This window comes from Ochlerotatus camptorhynchus, unplaced genomic scaffold, assembly GCF_037179485.1.
Source record: "Ochlerotatus camptorhynchus isolate MF236.1 unplaced genomic scaffold, CSIRO-AGI_Acam_v1.1 ptg000185l, whole genome shotgun sequence".
NCBI lineage: Eukaryota > Metazoa > Arthropoda > Insecta > Diptera > Culicidae > Ochlerotatus > Ochlerotatus camptorhynchus.
The window spans coordinates 1,893,908-1,918,057 of NW_027040675.1; the positions used below are offsets into that span (position 1 = coordinate 1,893,908).

The 24,150-nt window shown below is 38.7% G+C and overlaps 1 protein-coding gene across 1 annotated transcript in view; it reads left to right on the plus strand.

Moving 5' to 3' along the window:
- spidey overlaps nucleotides 1–24,150 on the plus strand; it is a 45,310-nt gene that overhangs the window by 14,954 nt on the left and 6,206 nt on the right. Inside the window, exon 3 of the mRNA XM_065223206.1 lies at nucleotides 15,690–15,736. Coding sequence (XP_065079278.1) covers nucleotides 15,690–15,736 — 47 coding nt within the window. The remainder of the gene's footprint in view (nucleotides 1–15,689; nucleotides 15,737–24,150) is intronic.

Sequence of the window (24,150 nt, forward strand, 5' to 3'; positions counted from 1 at the left end):
TAATAAATTTAGGAAAAAGTCATATCTGTATTACGGATTGTTGCTAGGCTTCTTGCTTCAGGAATTGTATTGAATACCTGTCAACCAACAAAACTTACTACGGCAGCATCTGAATTCTTCAGATGTGTTAGTGCTCACAGGATAGTTCATACCAGCCACCATGATGCTGAAACAATCAATTTGCGATAACAGATTTCCAAAAAGTTCTAGTGTTAGTACCTTGGACCCACGGTGAAATTAAAAAAAATCATATTAACGAGCAAATAAACCACAATTTGATTGTACCCTTCGCTTACCAAAGCCACATCTCTTCCTTCGTTCGTCATGAATGGGCTATTTTTCAAGTTAATCCTTTAATCAACGAAAATTGCCGCTAGAAAAACTTTGTTGGTCATAGCCATCTGACACCTCTTCTCCATGTTCGATAAGAGTGTAGTAGCTAGGTCGCTTTCCATCGTTTTCAAAACAAAACAACACTTTTCCCACATCAAGAACACGAGTTGGTCTTCCAGTTGAGTTTGTTATTTCGATGTCGCATTGAAACGTCGCTTAGCGACGTCTCATTGCGAAAAGCGCATGAGCTTCGGCTCACGCGACGTCGCATGATACTCGTTCTCATGAAACGCCTACATCCGGAAATGTGCTGTGCTTACAAAACAGTGCGACACACAGACATTATGAGAATGCGAGATGCGACAAAACTGAAGAGAGAGAAACAGAGTGCTACAAATCTCTTGCGCATGAGACTGCTATGACTATGAGACTATTCGTATTGCGTCTCGCAAACGGTAGCGCACGCACTGGAAGCCTGGATAGGACCGTTCGAATGGTTTCATCAGGAAGGCTTTTACTAAGCTGTGATGGTCCTGTTAGGTGTATTGATGTATGTATAATCTTTTTAATTAAATGAACAAGATTTGGACAACCGCAACTAGATGCAGTCAACATCCATTTCCAAGTCTAAAAACGTTCACACGTTTATGTAGTTCGAACCATCAATCATATTGAATAGTATAACATAATGTTGACCGATTCTGCGCATAATTCAAATATGCTCACAGCCAGGGGTCACTTCTTGTGCTGCTAATTTATGCACATGTCCAGTTCCCGTCACTCTACTGCGAAACAAGTTGATGTAGTAGAAGAAATGGTTTCCCCAACTATGATAAAACTCAAGGGCAGCCTCTACAGCTTCAAGTTTTGAGCCGAATTAGATAGTATCAGTATGGTTTCTGCTTTCTACTGCCCGCAAAGCAAGGTATTCTCTTTTCTGCAAAATCGCATGCATATAAATATATATTCGGCACCCCACCCGCCTTAATGGGAACAGGTTTTTCGGTAGGTTCAAGTCTCGACGATTCGTCACAGTTAGGCAGTCAACAATGTGTCTGTAGCTTTTGGGCTGCATTTTTTTTTTGAATGAATGTGAGGTAAGATGAAATTGAAAGTCTACCGAGTGTCAACATTGGTTTACTATCTTGTACACCTAGGGTATAGTGCAAACTTGATATGATACCTGCGGCATGATGTCACCGTATACCATTCGCTTCAGTTCGATGAATTGAGATAAGTGTTGTGCCAGAGATATGAACAAAACAGAGAAGTTCAACAACTCGTATAAACTGTTTCTTAGACTGTGTTCCATTTGGTGAAGTTTCACTGAAACTTGACAGATGGAAAATTTTAAAATAACCCTGCTTATTTCTGACAGACATGGGATCAATTTTGACAAACACCGATCGACAACAGAGGGATTTTCGAACAATTTAATTTATTTCTGAAGTGTCAAATTAAAGTGAAAATTTACCAAATGGACCTGCCGTGTTAAATTTAACTCGTAGTTAAAAGTGACAGATGTAAAGTTATCGATTAGCCATGCTATCCGAGGCTGCTTTTTTTTATAACAGACGAAGAAGTTAGATTTTGAGAACCGTGGCTGAGTCCAGCTCTAAAACCGGTCGATCGATAACACCTGGATTTTCGGACATGGAAAATAACCTTCGAAATGTCACTTTTGATTCCGGATTAAATTTAACTGGGTAATTTTTATTTTATTATTATTTTATTATTATTTATTATTTTGGCGAGAGAGGTATGGATGGTAACCACTACACTGGGGCCGGCTTCCTAACTCGGCAATTGGGACACAGCCTTATAGTATCGATAATTGAATCCATCCGGAACTTCTAGTCACACTACCCTATTTCAAACGCATAGAATCAACTTCAAAATTATTGTTATGTAAAGAAAACCGTTATTTTAAAAAATGTATATAAGCGAACCTCCCTTTTTATGACACAGACCTGTTGGTCCATATTATATAAGCGAACCTGTTTTGAGCCTGACATACGTTCGGTGTTCGAACTCTTTTCGGAAACGAAAAGAAATGAGAGAATTTTTTGGAATAATGCGTGCAGAGTTGCCTGAATAGAGCTGCTGCTGCCTACGAATTCACCGTACGAGTTACCGTAAGAGGGGGTGACATTGGGCCAAAAAATCGGCCAAAAAATCCCTACTACTTTCGCATTTTAGCAAGGAAGGCGATTTTAAGCATGTAAATATATTAATCAATGATGTATTAACGGCTGTCATGGAAATTGTTGATTGAAATTGATGTCTAATTTTACATTTCAAATAGATCAATAAAAATACCTTATGTGGGATGACATTGGGTCAAAACATGTAAATGTAGCGTAGCTATTAGGAGTACATTTCTGGATAGACCTGGAATTAGGGCGTAACAGCTTTTGTAAACAATGACTTCTATCGATGATTTATAGGAACTCAAGGCACGCCCACGCAGACCAACATAACCATCGGATAAAGGAAGTCTTTCCCTACCCGATGAGAATGTTGGTTTGCGTGGGCGAGCCTTGAATTTCTATAAATCATCGATAGAAATCATTGTTTACAAAAGCTGTTCTGTTAGGCCCTAATTCCAGCTCTATCTAGATTTGTTTGTGATCATAATGTACATTGTATGTAGATCGCGTGTAACCCTCGTTTAACCACATAAAAGTGTGTTCAAACTGTTGTGGTCATTTTTAAAAACGTGGTTATGCTACTATTTACTACATTCAACTTTACAGCACTATTTCAATTTAAAAAAAGTAAATGTTACCTACACTTTACTCCAGTAGTTTAAGAAACATATTCTAGTCATCGTTTTCTGCATATTCAAGACATTTTCACCAATAACCATTTTTCAATTTTAGTTCAATGTCACCCCGTCTTACGGTGCCTTCCAAAGCTGGCGGAAGCTGAACTAACATGGTTTAGTTTTCTGAAAAACGTGCGTCATTCGTCGGCAGAAGAATATTTTCTGCACCGCATTTCTGTTACCTTTCCAGGGACATTCAGAAAGTTAAAAAAATAAACTGGTTCTGCAGGATTTTGGGATTTTTCCGATTACCGGCGCGAAGCGATACAATAGTTTCTGGAGCTGCAAGAGACAATTATTTATGTAAATCTCCTTTAGAGCAACCGGACCGGTGCGTCACTATGCGGACTGCTATTTTGACAACCTGTTTGCACACCGCATTGCTATCAAGGTTGTTAATTTATGCTTTTGACTTTCACACCGTAGTGTATTCTAGAGCTTGGTGATTTCTATTGAGATCGCGTATAGGGGGGGGGGGTGGGAACCTTGGGCAGTCCTCTGAAAGATCTAGAATATTTAAGATAAAATGGTCAATTCATGAACTTCTAAAGCTTAGTGATTACATTTGAAACTAGGACAGCAATATGAACCCTGGCGGCCACGGGATGATCCTTTAGAAGATCCGGAAAATCAGCAAAAGTGGTCGTTTAATTAAACTTATTCCAGAGCTCTACGTTTTTTTTTTTTCGGATCGCATATAGTTGTGAAATATAACTATGATCAGAACGTAGAGCCAGAATGCTATAAATATCGTCAAATCAAATGTTGCGGTGATAGGGTAAAGAACTAACTTGACCTAATCGCACCTTTTGGGCATATCGAGCAGAAAATATCAAAAATAACCCTGATTTCGGCGTAAACGAGTCAATTATATTTTCGGTACGATATATTAAATTAAATGCTGCCAAACAAAATCTATAAGCTTGCGTCATTTTGTGTAAAATGGAAACGTAAAATGATGCGTCGAAAAACCTGCCTTTGAATTTTTCGAATTGCAAATTGAACCTTAAACTCTAAAGAGCTGCTCATGTTTTGAAGAAAGGAAAATCAGCTATTCAAAATCTTAGACTAAAAAATGCAAGGTCTTAAATTTGATTCCAAGTCTTATTTCTCAAAGTCTGAATCGTAGATCGTTCTCCAAGTCGTATAATTACGATCAAGTACGCGATCCATGATGAGCATTCAAAATCTTGGAAATGTTTCAATGTTCAAGAATTTTAAATCTCTCCAATGCCACTTCTTGGACAAATAGCTTTAAATCATTGAAATCTTTCGAAGGCTACTAAATTAAACGCCATTAGGCTGAATTTTGGAGCAAGTTATTAAACTCAAAAGTCCTGTAAACAAAATATAATTCGGAAAAAAAACTAATGTGGTCCCAAAGTTCCTTGTTAAATTCATTCAAATATCATCACTTCAATCGATTGTCTGCAGAATTTCTTTGGCACTTGTTCCTTTTGAATTCTCCTCAGAACTCATTTGAATTTCTCTTCTAGGCTAAATGACCGCACCTTGGACATAACGCTACCTATCAAATCCTGTGCAACACTTGCGCCATCTTTCTTATACACTTTCATCCACTCTTTCTTCAAATCCTTGTCGTTTTTGAAGCCCTTCCTGTTTTTCGGAGCTTGCCTTTCATAATCGCCCAGAATTTTTCTATTGGGCGAAGTTCTGGCGAGTTTGGCGGATTTGCCTCCTTCGGCACAAAAACAACATCGTTGGCTTCGTACCATTCCATCACCGGTTTCGCGTAATAACACGATGTTAGATCCGACCAAAACAGAGGGTCACCTTCGTGGGACCGGAGGAAAAAAGCAGGCGCTTTTGGATGCATTCATCTTGGCCGTTTATTGTGTCGGACGTTATGTACGGCTTTCTGGATTTGCCGCACCCACAGATCGCCTGCCACACTAAGTACTTCTTGACAAATTTGTCGACCTTCTTCTTCCGGAACATCCAGCGGAACTTGCCGACGAAAAACTCCAGGTCGATGATCTGCTTGCCGTGCGCTTTAATGTACGTCTAGTTGTCCGGCTGCACCAACCACTCGCGGTCCAGCTTCCTGGCGCGGGATTTAACCACCGTATTCTGTTTATCGGTTCGGTTAGGCCCCTTTCTTACCTTGAAGACATGAAGTCCAGCCCGCTTCATTGTCTGCTGGACGAACCAGACCACGTCCCGAATCGAAAGATTCGGATTGCGCTTGAAGTAATCCCTCATCTTCCTTGCGTTAACGGGGTCGGTCGTATCCGCTTTTCTTCTGCTATCAGCTCGCCGCTGGGTCGTCTGGGTCTCTTTGAACGATTCTACGAAACTGTTTCGCGATCCACCTGTGGGACTTGCCTGGATTTTCCACGACCGCTTCAATTATTTTTTTTTCGAAGCACTTCCCAACAAACAATTTTAGCTGCAGTTTAGCTTATAGAGCCAAAATTTGAATTATGCAGCTTTTTTTTGCCTGTATAAGCTAAGCTGCAGCTAAAATTGTTTGTTGGGTTCTTGCTTGGAAGCCATCTCGATAACCACTTGACAGATTGTGATGAGATTTTGCACATGTAAACATTACACTCTAAACTAGTCTTACTCAAAATTTCATCAATTCAAAGTTATACACAAAAGAAAGTGTTGCATATTTTCTAGTACAATTTTTAGTAAATTGTTTTCTGTTTGAAAATTTCACATTCATTAGCACATTTCATGAGCTTGTTAGTAAAATATATTTGAGAGGGTCGTTTTTCGTTATTGAAGTTTTAAACACTTTTTTTGCTTTTTACCCAAAAACCACATGATTTTTTTTACCATGTATAGTTATAGGGGGAATTATTTATACCTACAATTTTTTTTTGTATGTTGATTTATTTGTACAGGCTCAATCGAATAAACTTTACAGTTTGCGTTTTACATAATTACTGTCTTATATTTAAAGTTAAAGGAACTGGACCGAGTACTCGCGGTCGTCTCGAGGTTAGTAGAGATTTTCAGTTTTATGAATGGGGAGAGGGAGGAAGGAGGTTTTAGATATGATATACCATACAAATATTTCATTATTCTTAAAACATGAACTTATTACTATTCAATTTGGTATCAGCAGTGTAATTTTACAATTATTATAGAAACAAACATTAAAAAAAACACACACACACACACACACGAATAAAATTTAAACTAAACGCAAGGTTAGTCAAACTTACAATCCAAGGTTAATATTCTTAAAGAAAACATATATGAGTTTCATAAACTCCAGATCGCGTCTGCCCAAAATATCCCGAACTGGAACATTAGGTTGTCTACCTCGAGCCCGAAGGGAGTCTTACAGCTTAGATCTGACTCCGCGATGCTAAGCAAAAGACGAATTGGCTGGGCCGCAGCAGCAGCGAGACGATGCTGAACTGTCCGACTGTTGGGAACCATTTGTATACTCGCAAGATTGGCTTGCTGGTTGTTGAGCGGAAGCGGGGCTAGGTTCGGAACATGCCGACGGGGCTGGAGAGCTGGGTATTGGACTTCCGCGAGTACAGGAACGATGATTACGGAGGCGACCGGGGCTTATTGTTGATTGTAGCCTTCCGACTGATATTTATGAACTCCACTCGCTTGGGACATCCGCGATTGGAGGCTTGGTGGTTTCCACCGCAGTTGACACACGTTGGGTCGATGTCATAATCTTTCTCACAGGACGCAGTTGAGTGAGTTCCAGCACACTTGCCGTAGTTTGTCTTCATATGGCAGTTTTTGGTGAGATGTCCATAGGAGAGCAGTTCCACACAGATTCGCAAACCGTTTTGGATCGATCTTTTTCGATTATGATGAAACTTTGCACAGTTGTTTGTTATTGCCCAACATGCCATTTTACATATATGGTTCCCTAGTTTTGCACACGACTATCACTTGAAAAGGCTAATTTCAAATAACAGACTGTAGTGGTAATTTTTATACGATAGATGGAGTAGATGAAAGTATAGAGTTGATAGTTACGTTAGAGTACGGCAGTGTGAAAATTGCATATAGATAGTAGAATAGCGAGCTAGGACAACTTTTAAGGAAGGTACAAATCGGTTTTTTCATCTCTCTTTACCTAACGGAACTATCAACTCTATACATTCATCTACTCCATCTATCGTATACAAATTACCACTACAGTCTGTTATTTGAAATTAGCATCTTCAACTATGTAAATCGTTGACTTCACCCAGAAGTAATACTAAACATATAGTCAAAGTACATAACTCTGGATGGGAGTATACCATCAATTACTGTCATTGGTCGAAAGGTACAGTAGCAGCACCTACCCCACCCGTGCCCCCTCGAGATCGTCAAGTCGACGATGACAGGAGCACATATCGTGGTAGGGGTAAACAATAGTTGCAATTTCCAAACCTACAACTGGATGCCTTCCTTCAAATAACAACTGAAGTGCGGTAAAAATTGGTAGAACTGTTTCAAACACATCGTTGGTACTTGAGCGGTCGGTTTTCATCTCTTTTTGCCAGTGGTGGTGTGGGGGGGACACCCCTCACCATCCCTCTCCAAAGGGGGAGTTTGGTAAATAGAGATGAAAAAACCGATTTGTACCTTCCTTAAAAGTTGTCCTAGCTCGCTATTCTACTATCTATATGTAATTTTCACACTGCCGTACTCTAACGGAACTATCAACTCTATACTTTCATCTACTCCATCTATCGTATAAAAATTACCACTACAGTCTGTTATTTGAAACTAGCATCTTCAACTATATAAATCGTTGACTACACGCAGAAGTAATACTAAACATATCTAGACCAACAATTGAAATGGCCTTAACTCCATTTTGTAAACAAACCTTGTAAGGCCATTTTCTCGCGAACCGAAACCTTCATTCGCAAACCTAAACCACAATCGGGTAGAGGAGAATTTCCCCTACCTGTTCATTATGTTGGTTTGCCTTTGCGGACTTCGGTTCGCGAGAAAATGGCCTTACAAGGTTTGTTTACAAAATGGAGTTAAGGCCATTTCAATTGTTGGTCTTGATATAGTCAAAGTACTTGAAAAGGGCTTATGCAAAAATGACACGCATCAATAGAAAAACTGTATATCTCGTGAACAATTTGTTTGATCGAGATGGTGTCTTAGAAGAAGTTGCGGACAAGTATTGTGCCTTCCAAGAAAAAATAGACACCGTAAAAAAAATATTTCTTTTTACAAAAAAATCAACATTATCAAAAAAAAATTAGAATTAGTCAAATTGCATATTTTTTAAATTATTTTTTTTATATTTATTTTGTAGTTTAGATAAAGTTATACCTACTGACACTGTGCATTTGCTGGGCAAATCATAAACAAAAAAGTTATGAATTGTTGAAAAACATATTCAAAAACATGAAAAACAAATTCGGAACATGGATCAGGGGTAAATAGTTTTGATAATAGTTTCATGAATGAAAGGTTACCATCAACTTCTTCACCTAATCTTCAGACCAGTACAGAAATGTTGGTATATTGCCAAAATGTTAACCGCATGAGAAGCGCCGGTAAAATGAATGAAATTAACAAAAAAATATTAAGTTCTACTTACTCTGTCATAATGGCTAATGAAACAAGTTGGTATGATAGTGTGAGAAGTGAAGAAGTTTTTGGTAACAATTATAACGTTTATAGAGACGACCGCAATTTTCAATGGTCTGGAAAAAAAATCGGGAGGTGGAGTATTAATAACGATTTCGACCCAATTGAATTCAGAAATTATTATGGCTACTAAATTTAAAGAATTCGAACATGTATGGGTAAAAGCACAAGTAGCAGACGAAACACATGTCTTTGCTTCGGTATACTTTCCTCCAAACAATGCTCATAAGGACACGTATGATAAGTTTTTTGGAAAAGCGGAAGAAATTTTGTCTAGTTTACCCCCTGAAGTAAAAGTTCATATATATGGGGACTTTAACCATACTTTAACCACTGATATGGACAATGAAAGCATCCTTCTTCCTGTCGTTGGGGAAAATGAAACACTCCATTTCATTTTTGACAAAATTGCAAATTTAGGACTCAATCAAATTAACCATGTGAAAAATCAATAAAATTGTTATTTAGACCTTTTATTAACAAATACTTATGAAGATTTCTGTGTGACTGAAGCGTTAAGTCCCATATGGAGAAATGAAATGTTTCACACAGCAATAGAGTATTCTCTATTCGTTCACATAAATGAAAGAACCAACGACTGCGAATTCGATGAAATCTTTGATTACAATTCAGCAAATTATGATAACATTAGAAATAGATTGAACATTGTCGATTGGCAAGCAATATTAAGAACTGCAGGAAATGTTGAATGTGCAGTTGACGTATTCTACAATGTGTTGCTTGAAATAATACTTAAAGAAGTGCCAACTAAAAGAAGAAGACGTCAGAGTCATGCAAAACATCCAGTTTGGTACAACAGGGAACTGAAAAATTTAAAAAATCGAAAGCAAAAAGCGCACAAATTTTATAAAAAATATAATAGTGAAGAAACTTTGGCATACTATTTAGACATTTGCGATCAGTTAAATTTGGCCGTGAATATGGCATTTGAGGAGTATAATTTAAAAACTGAACTTGAAATACAATCTTGTCCTAGAAACTTCTTCAATTATGTGAAAACCAAATTAAAATCTGATAATTTTCCCTCAAAGATGCATTTGGACGATAGGATAGGTGAGAACTCGGATGATATATGCAATTTGTTTGCAAATTTCTTCCAAGAAATATATACTACGTTTTCAGAAGAGGACCGTGACCGTGAATATTTTGAATCATATCCAGAATTTTCAAGTGACATCAGCGTAAGTCAAATCAAGGTTCATGATATCTTAAAGGGTTTAAACAATTTAGATGCATCTAAAGGTCCTGGCCCTGACGGTGTTCCACCAGTTTTTATGAAAACTTTTACAATTGAACTTACTGCTCCATTATTTTGGATTTTCAATATGTCACTGGAATCCGGAAACTTCCCTAAAATATGGAAAAACTCGTTTTTAGTGCCTATCTTTAAATAGGGTAAAAAATCCGACATACGTAATTATCGTGGTATAGCTATTATCTCTTGCATTCCGAAACTTCTCGAGGCGATTGTAAATGAAAAACTCTTTCTTCAAATTAAAAACAGAATAACTACTATGCAACATGGCTTCTTTAAAGGCCGTTCAACAACTACGAATTTGCTCGAATTAATTAATTATTCCTTGAATGCAATGGATAACGGAAACCATGTAGAAGTGTTGTATACAGATTTTAGCAAAGCGTTTGATCGAATTGACATACCCATGCTTCTTTTTAAACTTCAAAAAATGGGAATTCATTACGCACTCCTCAAGTGGCTTCAATCATATTTAACTGACCGTCATCAAATAGTAAAATACAAAGGAAAGATATCAAATCCCGTTGATGTCACTTCAGGAGTTCCTCAAGGCTCCCATTTAGGACCACTTTTATTTATTCTGTTCGTCAATGACATATCTTTCATTATTAAGAAATTGAAAGTTTTAATATATGCTGACGACATTAAACTTTTTTTGGAAATAAAATATGCCAAAGACATCATCACATTCAAAGAGGAAATTCAACTATTCCATACTTGGTGCCAAAAAAGCCTGCTACAATTAAATATAAAAAAATGTAACTCATTTACCATTAGTAGAAAACGAACCCTACCCGATATAACAAACACTTTAGGAAACCATATCGTAGAAAAGTGTGATAGAGTCAGGGATCTAGGTGTTATTTTGGACTTAAAACTTACTTTCACCGATCATTATAACACAATTATTAACAGAGCTAACAACATGCTTGGTTTCATAAAACGTTTCTGCTATAACTTTCACGATCCGTATACGATAAAAACATTGTACATTGCTTATGTAAGGTCGATATTAGAATATTGCAGCATAGTTTGGTCACCTTTTTCAATCACACACGAAGAAAGAATAGAGTCCGTTCAAAAGCAGTTTCTATTGTATGCACTCCGCAAGTTAGGTTGGACTGTATTTCCTCTGCCATCTTACACAGCTCGGTGTATGCTCATAAATATCCAAACATTAAAAAAGCGTCGTGAATTTGCTACGATTTCTTTCGTAAACGATATCGTATCACATCGAATTGATTCAATAGAACTATTGTCATCCTTAAATTTATATACACCATCTAGGCACATACGAAATAGAAATATATTTGCTACAAATCGTCATCGTACGAATTATGCCAAATTTGGACCCTTGAACCAAATGATGGATACATATAATAAGCACTGCGATAACATTGACTTTACAATGACAAAAACCAAATTAAAGCAATATTTTAATTAGTCGCATAACGTCAACGGTCTACACTGATTGACGACAAATAAATAAATAAATAAAAATAAATAAAAACTAAGTATTTTCCAAAATACTACCAATAGTTATCGAATATCTTTAAAATAATGTTTAATATTAACACATTAAATTTACAACAAAAAAGCTCACATTGCTTAAATTTCTCAAAGTTGTTATTTTCGAGATACTCGTAGGTTAAAATTCACTTGCCGCATAATTTGAGCAATTTTCACTCTTTTGAGATGTTATTCGTGAGTGTTCAATCTTGAAAGTTTTTTTAACAAAAAGCCCAATTCATTTCGTTAAACTTTGCTATTCACAGTTTTTCAATCTTACGCATGAGTGTGGCAAACTTGCGTTTACCGCTAATTTACAGGGTGCGGTCAAAAAAAATGTATGAGAAATTGGAATGTTTCCATATTTATTAATTTTTAGTTATTTAAATATCTAACATTTACAATGTGTGACATACCACACCAGTCTTATAAAACTGCCGAATCGATCAACATACAAATCATCAAAATCCATGGATTATTAGCCAAGTTATTAGCATTTAAAGTCTGACCAATTTTCGTTGCATTTCCCTGGATTGGCACCCTTCCCGAAAGACGTAGTCTTACGTCAAAAGGAAATCACATTGAACTTTTAGGGAATTTCCGGAGCATTCAAAGTAAATGCTGATGAGAACTCCAAGTGAATTTTCCGGAGAAATCTCCGGAGGTATTGATTTTCAAGAGTATTATGGAGCAAATTATAAGAAAATACCAGCAAGAGGTCCAAGATGAACTCTGAGGGTATTCTGAGATGATTAAAGCAAATTCTTCAGAACATACTGAAGAAATCCCCTAATTTCAAGGGTGTCGGGATGATCCTAACATAGAATTTGTTTCGAGATATTGGACAAACAAAAAAGAATGGAGATCCAAGATTTGGAGGAATTTAATGAATTCATAAATTTTGAGATTTCAGGTTAAGAAAATTTTATGATCCTGGATTAAGAGAAATCTTCAAGACTGAGATAGGAGTTTATTTTAAAACATTCGGGACATGAATGTTTTCAATATTCTGTATCATGCTGATGCTTTGGAAATTTTTAGGATCTTGCACCTGGACTTGGAATTCGAAACTTTATCTTATCCAAAGTTAACAGTCAGTCAAATAAATTGGTGTGGGAAAAGAAGGAAATAAAATGATTGCATATTTTGTTCATGGTCCCAAAAATCACGAAAACAGTAAAACTCGAAAGAGCTGCTCATTCTTGAAAGATGGAAAAATACTTTAAAACATTGCACTTTAATTGCTTGCCAAACTTAAATGTTTCAAGTTTCAGGGGATGTATGAAATTTCTTCAATTACGGAAAAAAATCCCAGTCCGAGATCTCTTAAAAAGTTTTCCAAGTTCAAATACTCCTAATAAATACCTAAGTGTTAAAAATCTTAGAAACATTACTGTGTAAGGAAGCTCATCAAAATTAATTTAAGTCCGGCCTAATGCCCGAACACCCACAGGGCGATAATGCCACATCCTGAAATGGCCAGAACCTTTTATATCTTGACAAATTAAATTTCAAGAACTAGCAGCCATATTGCGTGTTTTGTGCCTATTGGGTTAATATTATAAATTAACTTCTCAGAATTTGTATACATGGATCCTTGAACAATTTTTTTTTAATTTAAAGGGTGATACGGTCAAAATTTGGTCAAGGGAAAACGCGTGTAAATCGGTGAAATCGTTTATTTAAAAAATCAAATTAAATTTCTTTTTCAAGTTCAATTAGTATAAAATTCAGGAAAAATATTCAGTTAGGCTTCCGCTTTTCCAAATCCGAATTGCCGGGCCTTACGCTTGACCCCTGCCATCAGATTTTGTACAGCCACCTTGTCCACCTTCTTCGCCGCAGAAAGCCAGTTTGCCTTGAACTGCTGCTCGCCCTTAGCAGTTTTTTTGGTCTTCTTTAGGTTCCGCTTGACAAAAGCCCAGTATTTCTCAATTGGGCGGAGCTCTGGCGTGTTGGGAGGGTTCTTGTCCTTGGGAACCACCTGCACGTTGTTGGCGGCGTACCACTCCATGGCCTTTTTACCGTAATGGCAAGATGCCAAATCCGGCCAAAACAGTACGGAACAACCGTGTTTTTTCAGGAAAGGCAGCAGACGTTTATTCAAACACTCTTTCACGTTAATTTCTTGGTTGACAGTCCCGGAAGCTATGAAAATGCTGCTTTTCAAGCCACAGGTACAGATGGCTTGCCAAACCAGATATTTCTTTGCGAACTTTGACAGTTTCATGTGCTACCTTTCCCCTTCCTTTTGCCGTATAAAACTCCTGTCCCGAAAGCTGCTTGTAGTCGGCTTTGACGTAGGTTTCGTCGTCCATTACCACGCAGTCAAACTTCGTCAGCATCGTCGTGTACAGCCTCCGGGATCGCGCTTTGGCCGTCGTATTTTGTTTATCATCGCGATTTGGAGTCACTACCTTCTTGTAAGTCGATAGTCCGGCTCGTTTTTTGGCTCGATGCACGGTTGTAGACGATACACCCAGCTTATTTGCGGCATCTCGGAGAGAGAGGTTAGGGTTTCGCTTGAAACTACCGGCAACTCTCTTTGTCGTCTCAGCGGCTTCCGGTTTTCGATTTCCCCCGATCCAGACTTCCTGACTGTCGACAAACGTTCCCCAAACACTTTAATTACATTTGTAACGGTTGATTTGGCAACTTTTAGCGATTTTGCCAATTTGCGTGCGAGTAGCTCGGATTTTCGCGATGCGCGAGCAAAATTTTGATACGCTGCTCTTCTTGCTTGGACGGCATTTTGACAACTGAAGAGTGAATTCCAAAATCAAAATAGGAGCAACATTCTACACACACACACCTTCAAAATGAGGGGTGTTCAGGTTTTTTAAATGCAAAATTGAAAGAAATACGTCAAGTTGATATTGACCAAATTTTGACCGTATCACCCTTTATATAAGCGCCAACTAATGAGTGTGCGTTAAAAAATTGTACTAACTAGAAATTTACAGGAAATTTATTTGAGGAACGGCATTTTCATCCGATCAAAACCGATTTCCGGCCCAAAGTCAATAACTACCCGCCCCTCGACCCTACTAACACCAACCAATAGCGTGAAAACCGTCAAGAATAATGACTAATTGAACTTAACGATCACCTCAAACCACAGTCCGGTTTGAAGTTCGCCAGCGATGAACATCATCGCGTAAATTTTGCATCATTGATTGAAAAATTTCCCATCATCTGACAATGATTTACCTTACTGCATATCGCCGATAATGTATATAACGAGTGATACGTTGTCCCTCTCTTACCGCACCTATAGAACTTAGATTACACCTGCATCGTGAGCTGGGTTGCTCTAATTACCGCCCCTGCTTCCATGACTTGCAAAGTTCCATGACTGACATACTACGATCATCGCCATAGCAACCGTAGTCCGCCTACTAGACACGTGTTAATTACAATCCGAACGAATAATTGGAGATTGCACCGCAGCAATCCCGTGGGATATCGAAGCTGGTCAAAGGCCAAGGAGAGAATCTATCTGTGATCTATTTGACCTCCAATCGAGTACGTATTGTGTAATGGTGGACGATCGGTGATCATCTGCCGGGGTGACGCCCATAAAAAGCTGAGTGCAAGATGCTTACGCGCACGCGCGCGCCTCAAGTTGTAAATCGCCGTACTAAATGTTTTCCTTTAATGTTGTTTACTTTACGAGCAAAACAATTAGTTTTTTATGAAACTCATTTTTCCCCGTTTAACGGGAATCGATCGACGTGAGACGACTTGGTTGTTTGGAGTAACATTGACTAATCGATACAATGCAAATGTAATAATCGATTTCGACACCTAGGTTTGGTTGTTTACAAAACCTAATGTTGAATTTTACCATAAAACATAACCTTATTAAACAATCTAATCTAAAAAAGATCTACACATCCTAGGGGAAAAGCTTCTTTCAAACAACGGCAAGAAACCCGTTAATTTAATCCAACCTTCGCCGGGAACTTCCTAGTCGAACGCCTGGCAATTAATTGTCGACCTGTTTTGATCGATAATGCAGATCCGATCCTAGCCAAGCACCGTGTCACTCGTCTGTCAAACTCGCAGTGCAAGTCACATATACATTAAGCATCTACTAATGCATTTCTTACTTTTTTTTTCTCTCTCCCCAACTCACAGTGGTCACCGGGGCAACCGATGGAATTGGCAAAGCCTACGCTAAAGCCGTAAGTATATCTCGTCTACTTACTCTCCCTCTCTTTCTCTAGTGTGCATCTCTCATGTATCGAATCGATCAACCGTAAACCGTTTACTGTTTGATTTAGTACCACGTTTTTCGTTTTCGTTGACATTATTCTTTTCCTGAATATTCGCATAATTTCCTTCAGTTGGACGCGGAATGCACTTTCATTCATCTGTTCCTCTATACTATAGGAAAAAAAATGCTTGTTTGTTTAAATGCTGTTTAGTTTTCTTTCCAGTGGGTATGTATAAAGCACACATTTCAAATTGACTCGTTGCTGTTATTCCACAGTTAGCGATTGCATGTTAAAGGTACTTAAGTAATTTTGTATTTGCATACGACCTGCCGGTCGCGGAAAGCCAGTAGACGGGTAGCCGTTTAAGGGCAAACAAACCTAAGCCATGCGTAGGCCCATTACCCGAATACCGTAGCAGGCGACGACATGTTCTAAAGTTCAATGTCAAATGCACTCGTTACACTCTAAATAACGTTATCAATCTAGTACTTCCTGATCGATTAGCCCTCGTTTGACGTAAGACGGGGATCGCCTACTTATTCTTCGTTTTTGCTGAATGTCATTACAGTTGCTTTCCTTCGTCAAACGTTCATTCGATTCGAACGAAATAGACGAAGAATCTTCCGTTTTTTATTTTCATTAATTATTCCTCAATCGAGCGTCAGTGATTTGCATTTAAAATAGCTACTTTTTCGAGTCGATCGCTACTCAAGTATAAGTGGTGTGCGCTTATCGGGAATGACAGGAAGCTTTCGTTGTCGTTTTTCTCATACTTTAGGGAACAATGATCGAAAAAGGCATGGCAGGTTTAGCACAGTTTAGCAGCTTAATGGACGTGATTTGTGAGGTTCATCGATCAACGTCGATCAGCTTGTGATGAAAAAAAAACGCAAATTGATTTCTACGCGTGTCAGGTTCGTTTTTTTTTTGCTAACCTAAAAGTTGGGTTCAGAAGAATGGCAAAGAAATTATGAAGTGCTTGTAGTATTAACCAATGCTTACTTCCTCTGTATTCGACAAGTTTTCTGGGAAAATGACACCAGGGTGGCCACCCGTTCAGGAAAAGCTAGAAATACGGGAAAAAGTCGAAAATTATTAAAATTAAATAGTATTGTCTCTTTTCTCAAAAAAATATGTTCACAGTAGTACTGAACGATCTCTAAGAAAAAATCGATCTTGATTAGGGTTGTGAGTACCGGAATTTCGGTGCTGAGGGGTTCAGTACTGGTAATTGTGAGGTACACCCTAACATGGGAAAGTACGCACGATGTCATACCCCTCGGAAAGCTGTCAAGTGGATGAACATCACGCGTTGCATTGTTGATATCCATTAGGCACGAGCGCGCGGCTAAGGGCTGACCCGAGTACAACCTGTTGCTACTTGAGTGTTCCCATATTTTTCCCTCGGATAATTGGATAGGTAAGACGTATAGAGATCTCTGTACTCCCAACGAAACCGTGTGGTGGGTGATTCTTGGTAAGCGATATTCAGAATTCCACAGTAATACCAGTAAATTATCGATACCGAGGGATTTCAAGAAAATAAATAGGGTAGATGTTCCTATTCCTCTCACGGTTAAGGTCACTTCTTTAAACATGTTTTCCCATGCAAGTCACGAATAACCCGAAAGTGTTAAAGTGACTATAAAAATATATTATTTATTAAATCTTCTGACTATCCTAATATCCTGTATAAAGAGCTTTGAGTGGGTTGGTTTATTTTCTTTAAATTCCGTTATAATTGCTTATCTTTTGACAGATACGCGTATTTCGTCTACTACTTGCAGATTTCATTCACGAAGAAGAGAGAGACGGCAAACTCCCCTTCTTAGATCTTCTCATCATTAGGGAAACGTCTTCGTTCAATTGATCATTTTGTCAAGCTTCTGCATTCATGTTCCATCAGATGTCACTGCTGTTGTTTGCGGTGACATCAATCGGAAACTACACACAATCTGTTTTCCGTTAATTGTTCACAGAGGACACTGCAGTGCAAAACATGTCTGGTACCTCTATATATGCATTTAGATTATTATTCGAAGTCCCTCCTTTTTTACACATTCTGCTCACAAAATAGCTCACCCCTCACAGAATTTCCCGCCGAATTTTATGTATGGGGCGGGGCATGAAGTATCTTTTGCGCAGAATATGTAAAAAAGGAGGGACTTCAAATGTTACAGCAAATGCATATATAGAGGTACCAGACATGTTTTGTATTGACAGAGTACCTGTGAATCTATAATTTATAATCTGTGAAAGGGAAATCACAAATCGAGTGTCAACAAGATACATGGCATGTTGAGAGATTGAGGTCGTGAGAGCAAATTTTCTCTCTCAAATTTGAATTTTTTGGCTCTCTGGGAACTGGTAGTAAAGCAGGTAAAACTGTATGGGGAAAAATTATTTTTATTTAATTGTAGCTTGTTTAACCATAATTTTCGGGAAAAAACTGAACGACAAAGTCCCTGATTAATTTCTTTAGGTTGTCGTTCACTTTGACCTGAATATGCACCGAAAACGAATTATTCCCACTTCTCTCAATTTCTATATGAGGATTTTTATCACTTCCTACCAGCGGAACAGCGCCATCTCTATGGAAAATGGTCAAACAAAATGATTAATTTCGAAATCTATAGGAAACCAACAAACACAAAAAGAGTAATACCAAGCACTTCAAACCATTCCCATCAACACAAAATGGCCGCTTTTCACCACATGGTTCACAGGATGCAAACTCTTCCTCTTAGCGATACAGGCAAATCAAAGGAGATAGCTCACATTTTTTAAATCGCTAGACTTAATGGATATCAAGAAAAAAACAATTCAAGCAGTAATCGATAACAAGGGATCATTTTAGGCGTATTTCGACAACTCTTACACCAGGGTTTAAAACGGGTAGCGGTGAATTTCGCCAAAAACATTACCAAACCATTGATTTCAAAGTTTAGAAGTTTTGGCCTAGATTTAGTATTCAGGAGCAGGACAAATCAGCTGAAGTCACTGTTAGGATCAACTAAAGATTCAATAAATGTCTTAGGGAAAGCCGGAGTCTACAAAATCTCTTGTCCAGATTGCAATAAAATCTACATTGGTCAGACGAAAAGGACTTTGGAAACAAGGCTTAAGGAACACATCGCAGAGGTAGAAAAGGCTAACAAAGAAATGGATAAAGGACTTCATTATGAATTTAAATCCAAGGTTGCAGAACATATCGCTACAAAGGAGCACAATTTGACTAAGGATAACATTAATATCCTGCGGACTGTATCCTCGCCTCGGAAACTAGACGTAGCTGAAAGTTTAGAAATATTTAAATATCCATCAACATTGCTCTCGAGACTCTTTAGCATGCTACCTAAAACAACACTTCGTAGCATGCATCTACCTGTTGGAGATTGAATGTAGGTACCTGGTTAGGTAAATTTTGACATGGCAGTGGTCATTTTTAGTACCTATTGATTGGTATATAACTCGAAGATAAAAGATGGATTCTTCACTGGTGTTGAGTACTTAATGAAGTCTGCAAGTAGTAGACGAAATACGCGTATCTGTCAAAAGATAAGCAATTATAACGGAATTTAAAGGAAATAAACCAACCCACTCAAAGCTCTTCATAAAGGGATTCCGTTAAGAGGTTCGACAAATTCAAAGGAATAATATCCTGATTATTCCTGATCAAAATATACGAAGTAAAGGGTGATACCGTCAAAATTTGGTCAAGGGAAAACGCGTGTAAATCGGTGAAATCGTTTATTTAAAAAATCAAATTAAATTTCTTTTTCAAGTTCAATTAGTATAAAATTCAGGAAAAATATTCAGTTAGGCTTCCGCTTTTCCAAATCCGAATTGCCGGGCCTTACGCTTGACCCCTGCCATCAGATTTTGTACAGCCACCTTGTCCACCTTCTTCGCCGCAGAAAGCCAGTTTGCCTTGAACTGCTGCTCGCCCTTAGCAGTTTTTTTGGTCTTCTTTAAGTTCCGCTTGACAATAGCCCAGTATTTCTCAATTGGGCGGAGCTCTGGCGTGTTGGGAGGGTTCTTGTCCTTGGGAACCACCTGCACGTTGTTGGCGGCGTACCACTCCATGGCCTTTTTACCGTAATGGCAAGATGCCAAATCCGGCCAAAACAGTACGGAACAACCGTGTTTCTTCAGGAAAGGCAGCAGACGTTTATTCAAACACTCTTTCACGTAAATTTCTTGGTTGACAGTCCCGGAAGCTATAAAAATGCTGCTTTTCAAGCCACAGGTACAGATGGCTTGCCAAACCAGATATTTCTTTGCGAACTTTGACAGTTTCATGTGCTTGGAAACATCTGCTACCTTTCCCCTTCCTTTTGCCGTATAAAACTCCTGTCCCGGAAGCTGCTTGTAGTCGGCTTTGACGTAGGTTTCGTCGTCCATTACCACGCAGTCAAACTTCGTCAGCATCGTCGTGTACAGCCTCCGGGATCGCGCTTTGGCCGTCGTATTTTGTTTATCATCGCGATTTGGAGTCACTACCTTCTTGTAAGTCGATAGTCCGGCTCGTTTTTTGGCTCGATGCACGGTTGTAGACGATACACCCAGCTTATTTGCGGCATCTCGGAGAGAGAGGTTAGGGTTTCGCTTGAAACTACCGGCAACTCTCTTTGTCGTCTCAGCGGCTTCCGGTTTTCGATTTCCCCCCGATCCAGACTTCCTGGCTGTCGACAAACGTTCCCCAAACACTTTAATTACATTTGTAACGGTTGATTTGGCAACTTTTAGCGATTTTGAAAACTTTGCGTGCGAGTAGCTCGGATTTTCGCGATGCGCGAGCAAAATTTTGATACGCTGCTCTTCTTGCTTGGACGGCATTTTGACAACTGAAGAGTGAATTCCAAAATCAAAATAGGAGCAATATTCTACACACACACACCTTCAAAATGAGGGGTGTTCAGGTTTTTTAAATTTTTTTTTTTTTTTTTTTGTCTTTATTTTAGAGATTTTTAGCCTGAGGCTAGTTCATCTCTTATCAGGTTTTGTAAATGCAAAATTGAAAGAAATACGTCAAGTTGATATTGACCAAATTTTGACCGTATCACCCTTTAAATTAACGTATCTTCTCTCATATGAGACCGAATTTTAGTCATTTTCATAAATCCGAGTTTCACCATCAAACTAAGTTTTTGTTAAAACCGGAGAAATTTCTTTTAAGGTGATGTCCTGTAGCGTCCCTTTTCGTGTTACACTTCTCAATTTCACAGTTAAAAATAATAAGATTTCTGTGATTGCACGTTGTTTGCTGCGAAGAAGTAAGCAATGTCTGAAATTTGCAGATGTATAAACCTCGTAGATCTTGAGTTGTGTGCTCTTGAAATTGCGAGATGTGATGGAAAAATGGACTCTACAAGGAAACACCTTAACTGCTAAGGCCTTATTCCGAAAGATTTCTTTATTATAAGGTTATCGAAAACATCGTTATCTCTTTCATCCGTGTTTGATGATGATTTATTTACCACGTCCTCGTGCTCGAAACTGAGTAATACTAGTTCAATTGATTGATTATTTTTATAAAATATTAGATGACAGTTCACAGCACATAAACGATCTTCATATCTAGAAAGTGAGGCCTTTGTGTAGAAATAACGGGTTTACCTGCAGTCTGCTGTTTTTAGGACTGGCAGCTGATCTGAGTGCCTACCTATGTTTATAAATTTTAAGTTTCAAGTTTGAGAAAAATAATGTCTTTATTCTTCGAGGTTTGGATTGGGAATGACAGTGGGTGTGTCTCGAGAGAAAAACAATAGTACCTTACAAACTAGACTGCTTCGATTGAATAACCGATGCAGCCACGGTTGTCCTCGTAGATAAAGACGGGTTTCACGGTTATCTTCAGTTCTTCGAGGATGCCAGTCAACCAATCGCTTCTGATGCTGCTGCGCTTAGGGCAACGTATTCGGCCTCGCTTGAAGATGTTGCCACCGTCGTTTGCTTCTTGCTCGACGAGACTGCAGCTTCGTCGTGACTGTACTGCAAGCTGAGCCCTTCCGTCCCTTGCAGGAAGTGTACGATCCACTTCAACGTTTGCCAGTACTGATCAGCCGGACCCTACTGAAAACGTCCCATTTTTTCCGAACAGCTCTCTGTACGGTTCCTTCGTTGTTGGTCCGTCAAGCTTCGCTGCAGGATCTTCATTACTTAGGTTTCTTGCGAAAGTTGAAGCGTTCCTTCCTCTCGATTGTACATGAGCTTGATGCTCAGGAAGTAGTTCACTTTGGTCACCTTGATCACGGCAGAGAGTTCCTTTTTGAGCCGCAAGATCGAAGTCAGCTTCCTTCCAGCGATCAATAGGTCGTCGACGTAAATGATGATGATCAGCTCGCCCCCTCTTGTGCATCTGCTATACAAGCAGTAGTCGTGGCATGATCGGTTGAATCCCATCTTGAGCAACTGTCCATTCAGCCGCTCATTCCGCTTTCATCCGTACAGGGACTTCTGAAGCTTGCACACCATGCCTTGATTAGCTTCTACGCCGTCCGGTACCACCATATAGATGGTCAGGTCACCATGAAGGAACGTCGTCTTGACGTCCATCTGGGGGAACAGAAATCGATGGTGCCATCAAATTTCGTCAAAACTCGTTCGTATAGTAATCGTGCTCGCTTTTTGGCCACTAAATTTTGTTTCAGGGAGCGATTCGGATGTTTACTGGCACAAAAAGACTTATATCCTTCTCTTGAAAGGATGTTACGCACGGTGGAAAAGTTGGAATCGTATTTCTTTGCATTGGCATTGGCTTGCAAAATCTGGAAGTTTGACACCCATATTGATATGGTTCCGCTCATATTCCAAATTGGTCACTTTCCCCGAGCAACGTAGAATAACAACCCGATATCATCTAGATAACAAGACTTGTTATCCCAGAAATCATTTCGTTTTCAGTTGTTATCGCATAACTTATTTAGTTATCAGCCAAGATCAATTTTGTTTTCAGTTGTTATCATGAAAAATTCACTATATATTTATTAACGGAGCAAAGTTAGTTCGAAACTTTAAATATTATTAGCATTGAAACAATAAAAAACAGTGCTTTTAATCCCTAATCATATTTCAGTTATCAGCGTAAGGCTTTGATATCAAAATGATAACTTGATTTGAAATTTATGGAATAAATTTGTATGGCTTACCGAATTTGTTATCAAGATATTATCAATGATAACCAAATTAGTTATTTTTGTGATATCTAACGAGCAATTTTTTGTCATCATTTTTGTTATGTTGGCTATTTATTCAACCATAATGATAACATATTCAGTTATCAAAAAGTGATAACCGGGTAACAGAACTTGTTATTAATTTGATATTTTACTTTGCTCGGGTCCCGGGGCATCTAGAACCTGCTCCACACAGAAAAAAATTCTTAATTTTAACTATCCCGTAAATGCTCCCTTCTTTTAATTTTGAGCTATACTTGGCATAAACAGCGAAATCGTTTACAAGCTTGCATACAATATTGCTAATTTATACGATATTGCGCTTAAATTTACACGAAATATCGCGTAAATGTATACCAAATCTAGCGTTAATTTTATGTGCGCTATACTTCGAAGAAATTTACTTGAATTTTTCGAACGCTGCAGGGTAAAGGGTGATACGGTCAAAATTTGGTCAAGGGAAAACGCGTGTAAATCGGTGAAATCGTTTATTTAAAAAATCAAATTAAATTTCTTTTTCAAGTTCAATTAGTATAAAATTCAGGAAAAATATTCAGTTAGGCTTCCGCTTTTCCAAATCCGAATTGCCGGGCCTTACGCTTGACCCCTGCCATCAGATTTTGTACAGCCACCTTGTCCACCTTCTTCGCCGCAGAAAGCCAGTTTGCCTTGAACTGCTGCTCGCCCTTAGCAGTTTTTTTGGTCTTCTTTAAGTTCCGCTTGACAATAGCCCAGTATTTCTCAATTGGGCGGAGCTCTGGCGTGTTGGGAGGGTTCTTGTCCTTGGGAACCACCTGCACGTTGTTGGCGGCGTACCACTCCATGGCCTTTTTACCGTAATGGCAAGATGCCAAATCCGGCCAAAACAGTACGGAACAACCGTGTTTCTTCAGGAAAGGCAGCAGACGTTTATTCAAACACTCTTTCACGTAAATTTCTTGGTTGACAGTCCCGGAAGCTATGAAAATGCTGCTTTTCAAGCCACAGGTACAGATGGCTTGCCAAACCAGATATTTCTTTGCGAACTTTGACAGTTTCATGTGCTTGAAAACATCTGCTACCTTTCCCCTTCCTTTTGCCGTATAAAACTCCTGTCCCGAAAGCTGCTTGTAGTCGGCTTTGACGTAGGTTTCGTCGTCCATTACCACACAGTCAAACTTCGTCAGCATCGTCGTGTACAGCCTCCGGGATCGCACTTTGGCC